Below are 7,175 nucleotides of genomic sequence, written 5' to 3' on the forward strand. Positions count from 1 at the left end.
AGTTCTACGAGGAGAGGCGGCTCGTCTAGCACGCGGTCACAGAATCTGACGATTCTCATCGACACACATCGAATCCGATTGCGGGGGAGCCGCAATGGGCCAATCCGGCAAGGAAGAAAGAACTAGGGGGTGGAGGTGGCCGCGCAACAGGAAGGGTAGGGCGACGACTTGCCATGGGTAGGAAAGGTGGTGGGAAGGCTCTTGTGGGGAAGAAAGTGTTGGGCGGGGCATGGCCAGGGCGGGGCGGTGCACCGTAGGTAGAAGGTGGCAGAGGCATGGTGAGGTTCAGGGGACCTCGCACTAGAAGGAAGGTGGGTCACAGGGGTGGAGGGAAGTGGTTTTGTAGTTCTATTTTTTAGAGAAAGGGGTTTCAGAGTGGTTCGCCTATGTGCACTCGGGCCTGTTGGGCCCTTTGGTTGGTTCGGGGGGTTGGTTCAGAGGTGTTAGTAGAATAATATCTACTTTCGTACAACATTCTACGGGAATATCCATGAATCGCAAGAGCAACAAAAACATTAAGAGCATTCTTAGTCTAACAACCAACCATCACATAATACAGTCCACTGGAAACCGTAAAAAATGGGAGTGCCTAAGATGTTACTCTTCGTTCCAAGACTCTTCCTTGGTAAGCTTGATCATGTCATCAATCCTTACAATAGTAATGGCCGCTTCAGTGGCGAACTGCAATTGAAATGAAAATTGGTGAAATAAATCACAAAAATCACAATCCCATCCCATGAACATAAAGGCAAGTGTACCAACCTGAATAATCTTTACTTTGCTCATTGTTGGCTCAATCACGCCATATTCAAGGTTGTTGCGGACGATTCCTTTCACAAGGTCAAGACCCATGCTGCATAACAGAAATCAAATTACTTTTACGAACAAAAGATGTGCAACAGCCATAAAAGAACAGCAAATGGCAAATATAATGAAATGTTCCAAGATACAAATGGATTCTAGATGATAGCTATTACTTCCTCTATCTCAAATTATAAGGTGTTCTAGCTTTGCATTAAGTCAAACTTCTTTAAATTTGATCAAATTTGTAGCAATATATATCAATATCAACAATATCAGAAAAAGTATATTATAAAACTATACTTTATGGTGGATCTAATAGTGTTGATGTTGGTACATTTTTCTATAAAACTTACAGAAGTTTGACATCTTATAAGTTGAAATGGAGGGAGTAACTCAGAAACAAGGCTGGGAATGGAGCTTGAGTGTAAAGAAGAGAAACCGAAAGGGTAACTGTTTGCATCTTAGTTACGCATATCCTAAAAATTATCACTGTTCTTTTATGGAGGTTGGTTAATCTAATAATACACCCGCAGAAGTTTAAAATGCTCTTGAACTATCGTCTTTATGCAGTAATGAAGACAAGAAATTCTTCCAGCGTAGTCTTCAAAGGTCCACGTCCTTGCAAAAGGTAGAAATATGGTTCACACAGATAAGTAATGAAGATGATAAATTCTGTAGTTACCTTGAATAGTGTTGCTTATCAGCCTTTATTTGAGCGGTATGATGATATGCCCTAAGCTTCGCAACGAGCTCAGTTGCATCCTTTGCAGCATTAACAGAAAGAACCTGCCATGAAAATATGACGATTCTAACTAATAGGATCTGCGGCTAATTCTGCAAGTAATATAATCAAATAGAATTGATAAAACCTTTGGGATAATTAACAAAGATTCTGCAAATTCAGCAATCGCTAGTTGTTCCCTAGAGCCAAGAGTAGTAGCGAGATTCTCCAAGTACACAGACAATGCAGCTTCTACTGCACCACCACCAGCAACTACCTGAAAGACCGAGGCATGTTACACACAATGCAGACGATGATAAACTTCTGTGTTCAAAACAAAAATACAATGCTTGCTTTACGTGTCAGAAGAAAAGGATGCTTCGAAGCACTTCATTGACTGTCTACCAAGAAGTTTAATGATATCAACTTTATAAGGAATGCCTTAAACAGACATCGTGATTAAAGCATTAGTTGCTAATTTAAATGATGATTCTTTTTAGGAATATTACAAGGTATATTTCAATGTTCCTGTTCTCCTTCAAGCATGGAAACATTGTTCTAGAATTAGGGACTGCTGCTACAGGAAATATGGCCTCAACAAAAGATAAATACTCCCTCCGTTTCTTAATACAAGACGTTTCGGAAAGCTGAAATTGCTTGCCAAAACGTCTTATATAGTGAAACAGAGGAAGTATTAAATATTAGAATCAGGCAGCACCAGCTAGCAGTTTAACCGCAAGCCACGCAAGAAACAAGAAGAATAATACACAGGTCTAGTTAACGCTATCACGTCCCAAAATTTCTAGTTATGACAACATCATTATGTTCCTGTATTCATCCAGAGGGAGCCAACAAGGAACAGTGGCAATAAGTTGTACCATATTGGATTCCAGTGTTCTCTTCACAATGCAGAGTGCATCGTGCAAAGACCGCTCAATCTCATCTAGCATGTAGTCATTCGCTCCTCTAAGTATAATTGAGACCTGCACAAAACAAATGTAAGTGTGATGCAATATATAGTTCCCACTCATATCATGACTAGGTCAACATTGGCACAGAAAATACTAACCGCACTAGTGTTCTTTGTGCCTTTCACCAGAATTACATCATCGTCGGCAATTCTTTCTTCCACAAATTCATCAGCATGTCCAAGGAATGATGGATCAAATGTTTCTTCAGCTTCCATGTCAGCAAAAGTACTCAGCTGCACTTTCGCACTTCATTAGGATGTTGAAGTTCACTTAGGATGAAAAGGCTAATCTTATGCTTATTTCTCAGAAAAACACTGATAAAATTTGCCGGAGTCAATAATTTTCTGTTATTTGCATCAACTCCACCCCATATGATATACAATTTAGCACCTCAAAGTTCTTACGCTAGATTAGCAAAGCATACTCAGAAACCGATGAAAACCATATAAACGTAAAGCAATGTTGTGAAGGCATTTGGTTCAGATGATGTGTTGCAATATTGCCTTAATCTCTTAAGTACAGATCGATCAACTTTAGTACAATTGCAATCACAAGTAAGTTCATGGGATCGAAGTCAAGAAGGCATGAATGAAATTAAAAAGAATTACAATATTGAAATACTTAGTACTGCTTCATCATAGCTATCGAAAAGGTCCTTACCATTGTTGCACCAGTTGCCTTGGCAACATGACACAAATCCTCCTTACGCACACGCCTCACTGCAATTGCTCCAGCCTCAACAAAGTACTGAAATGATGTATTATCACATACACAACATATTTAGATAGTAACAGGAGTATTTTTTAAGGAGATAGAAGTCAGATCTAGCACTCAGGAATTGATCAAGATACTATGTAATGAGCATCCAGAAAATTCTTGATGCCCGACCCTAACCAAAACTAACAGTAACTAGGTAGAATATCAGCAAAAACTGACCACTGAAAGCAAAGAAATTACGTAAATAGTTTCTGCTACGGTGCTGGGCATTATACCCAAAATCATATTAAAAATAGGTAAATAAATAGATTATGCTTGAATAATAGAAGCATACCTTCAATGACATATCATCAATTCCCTTGGTGGTCAATACAACATTAGCACCGGCCTTGAGAATTTTCTCAATTCGCTCCTTTGTTATGTCAGATTCTCTGCCAAAAAAAAGTAAGGTATTCGGTCCTCTTGAAGATCGTAAAATATAAAATAATTTGCTTTCAAATCCAATGACGGAAGGCATGGGGATCCAGCATAAGAAATGGGGGAAAATATGCTAAAAGGTCAAAATAGAGCATAGTAATTGCTGATTCATTCAGGAGATAACAGCAAGCAGTGAGAATGCAGTGCAAAACTGAAAATGCACATACCTCTGATGGATCTTCTCAAGTTCTCTTGGATCAGATACAAGAACTTGAACGCCCATTTGCATTTTTGTCTTCTGGAGGTTAAAATCAAGACAAGCGATTTTAGCAGCCGTTACTTTTGTAGGCATTCCTTGAGCTGCGCGGCCTGTGTTCAGCGCATAACCATTGAGCAGGTGACTTTCCTTAGCGCTTTTACCATGAGCTTTCAAAATATTAATGCTCTGCAGAAGAAAGAAAACTATAATTATAAGTAAACTTTTAAGAAATATATCAGAATGTATTTTAAAGAGGACTCAAAAACCATGTCCAAATAGAATCATTTAGATGAATCTCAAAAACATAGACAGCACGATGCTAAGGCATAGCTAATACATAACGTGACAAATTGGTATAATAGATGTGCCTACAGTGCCTACATTGCCCAACAATAATATAGGGGATAACATCTAAGCCTGTATTCAGAATGAAGCAACCGAGTTAAAAACAGCTTTCACAAATTTTCTTTCGATGAAGTAATACAGTAAGTTTGTACCCTAATGCACTTTACTTGCCTTGATTGGATACTTCACTTCTCCCTTAGCATTTGTAGTCTTCACAGCTTGAACTGCTTCGACAACCTATAAAACCATAGCAGTTCATTTAAATAGCACGTAGTTTGGAGCAGTGTTAACGTAAAGACAGCTGGACCTTAACATTTGGCTCCAGTGATGATTATTTAGATAAAAAATATCAGGCCACAGCAAACCATAGCAGTGGACAGAACACCTCAAAGTTCATAAACTAAGTACTTACTTTCTCGTCTAAAAGTACTTATTTTAGAGTTAACAAACACCACAGATCAAATATACAACAAGCATAATCAAACATAACAACCATACAATCAAATTCCAGAGTTTTACAGTAGAAAGATAAGTTAAAAAAAAGGCATGATTAAGAAACCTGAGGTACACATTACCATAGGAACTTACCAGATTTGCAAAGAAATCACTGTCGCTGTGAATCAATTTTGAAGACATGCTAGTTTTTGCACAGTTAACAAGGGAAGCTTTTCCAAGTTTATCAACCTGAAAGTGTAGAAGAATACGCATGTCAGCAAGACAATAGGCCTTGAAACGAGCAGCAAGATGCGGCCATTTGTTCAGCAGACAACATGGTTTTACCTTGACAGAGAGCTTTTCTTCGACATACTTGCAAGCCTCACGCATAGCGAGCTGATAGAATATGAATGCAAAAAAAAAATGTAAGAGATGATGTGACTTCAGAATGTTCAATCAAAATTAAAATGGTAATGCTGCTAAAATAAAGATTAAAAAGCTCACCCTGTAGCCACTAATAATTGAGGTCGGATGGATTTTATTCCTCTCAAGTTCATTGGCTCTCTGGTAAAGAAAAATTGAACATCATAAATTTGTATGCATAATGCTTGGGGAAATTCATAGCGAAGTAAAACCTGCCGCTAAAGTTCCATTTCATACCTTGAGCAACTCTGCAGCTATGACGACAACAGATGTTGTTCCATCACCAACCTCCCGATCTTGGAGCCCGGCCAACTCAACAAGAACCTAACAAAGAATGGACCCCCGAAAGGATAAGCACGAAGCAGCAACAGAAGCAAAAGAAAAATGGGAAACTAACTAACAGGCATCACCTTTGCAGCTGGGTGCTCGACTTCCAGCATCCTCAAAATGGTTGCTCCGTCATTTGTGATTGTAACATCGCCAATATCATCCACCAGCATCTATAGATACACTAAATCAGTTCATTCCAACAAGGACGCGGACGTTTGGTCTATGGGTACATATGTACCCTATATGCAAAAATAATTTAGTAATTCAACAAAAAGTCAAAAAATTCTGAAAATATTTTTGAAATAAACTTCACCTTTCGTTGTACTCGTGAGAAAAGTTTCACAAAAATAAAATTCCTCATTGACTTCTTTTCAAAAAAGACAATTTTTTGGTCAAAATAGCGTGAGTAATGACCTATAATAGCAAATAAATTTTGTCTTTTTCGCTATGAAGTCAACGTTGGTTTTTTTTTTGTGAAAAATTATATACTAGTGCGCAAATAAGTCAAGTTTATTCTAAAAATAGTTCATAACCATTACGACTTTTTGTTTAAGTATTAAAAAGAAATCCTCATATAGGGTGTATATACAACCAGGAACCAAAGTGCATTTCCCATTCCAACAATGACTTTTTTTCCTTTTGGAAAGGTTCGAACCATGATTATTTTCAAAATTACAGTGGATGCACTACCATCTAACTTCACTGTTCGTTAGTAGATTACAGAAAGCACATCTACCTCTTCATCATCACTGGCAACCAAGTTTGCAGCTGAACAACATCCACACCAAACAAGCAACTCTTGCACCCCCATTCTAAGTTTCTAAATTCTAACACGCAGATCATAACTTCGGATCCTACTCATGAAGCAGCGAGCAATGCCCAACCAAGTAGTCCCTCCGCTCATAAATACTATAAGTCTTTGTAGAGATTCCACTATGAACCACATACGGATGTATATATAGATGCATTTTAAAGTGTAGATTCACTCATTTTGCTGCGTATGTAGTCCATAGTGAAATCTCTACAAAGACTTATATTTAGGAACCGAGGGAGTAGATCGAAGGTACGTTATCCAGCCCGACGGGCCCGAGCGATGATTTGACGATGTTGGCCACCACCTGGCATCCCACCACTGCAATCACAGAAGCACGAAACGCAAATTAAACACACGCGCGCGCGCTCGGACGGCTACCCAGGCCACTAGATCTTACAGACCCCGCGCTACTCCCTGGCGCTGATGAGTAGGACGATCACGAGACGAGGGGTGTTACCGTTCTGCGTGCGGACGTCCTGACCGGACTGGCGCTCGCCCAGGATGTCGGGGGTCTGTGCCGTGATCGCCATGGCGGCGGCAGCGGAGAGTGAGGACCGAGGAGGCAGCACTGGAAGGTTCGAGCGGAGCTCGGCGATGGAGAATGGGTTTTTGCTGCTGCGGTTTGCGTGGGATCAATGGGGTTAGGGTTCAACTCTCTCTTGGCTGGGCAGTCTCCTTGACTAGTAGTTGTCATGCCTGCAGTTCCTGAACATGCAGCGGACTGAAGATGAACTAGAGTGCAGCAGCGCAGTTGGGCCTTGGGCCGCGTCTTCCTGCGAGGGCCCGTACTACTTAAGCGTGTGTACTTATCAAAAAAAAAAACTTAAGCATGTGTAAGCCACTGTTAGAATTTAGAGCAACTTCAATGGGCGACCCAAACGAACGGCGCATTTGTCCGCTTTTTGTCCGTTTGGGTCGACCGCCCGCCCGCCGTCTGCC

The 7,175-nt window shown here is 40.1% G+C and overlaps 1 protein-coding gene across 1 annotated transcript; it reads right to left on the minus strand.

Moving 5' to 3' along the window:
* Nucleotides 1-491: 491 nt before the first annotated feature.
* On the minus strand, nt 492-6,948 carry LOC125533732 (T-complex protein 1 subunit alpha-like). Its single transcript, XM_048697098.2, has 17 exons — nt 6,694-6,948; nt 6,490-6,554; nt 5,503-5,592; nt 5,330-5,416; nt 5,174-5,233; nt 5,015-5,065; nt 4,823-4,918; nt 4,406-4,471; nt 3,858-4,075; nt 3,548-3,644; nt 3,157-3,243; nt 2,595-2,729; nt 2,404-2,508; nt 1,674-1,802; nt 1,487-1,590; nt 763-853; nt 492-681 (listed from the first exon to the last, which is right to left on the minus strand). The coding sequence occupies exons 1-17, from the start codon at nt 6,764-6,766 to the stop codon at nt 598-600; spliced, it is 1,638 nt and encodes a 545-aa protein (XP_048553055.2). The 5' UTR covers nt 6,767-6,948; the 3' UTR covers nt 492-597.
* Between the last annotated feature and the right edge of the window lie 227 nt (nt 6,949-7,175).

The sequence above is a fragment of the Triticum urartu genome, chromosome 1A, assembly GCF_056163025.1.
Source record: "Triticum urartu cultivar PI428250 chromosome 1A, HENAU_Tu73, whole genome shotgun sequence".
Classification (NCBI taxonomy): domain Eukaryota; kingdom Viridiplantae; phylum Streptophyta; class Magnoliopsida; order Poales; family Poaceae; genus Triticum; species Triticum urartu.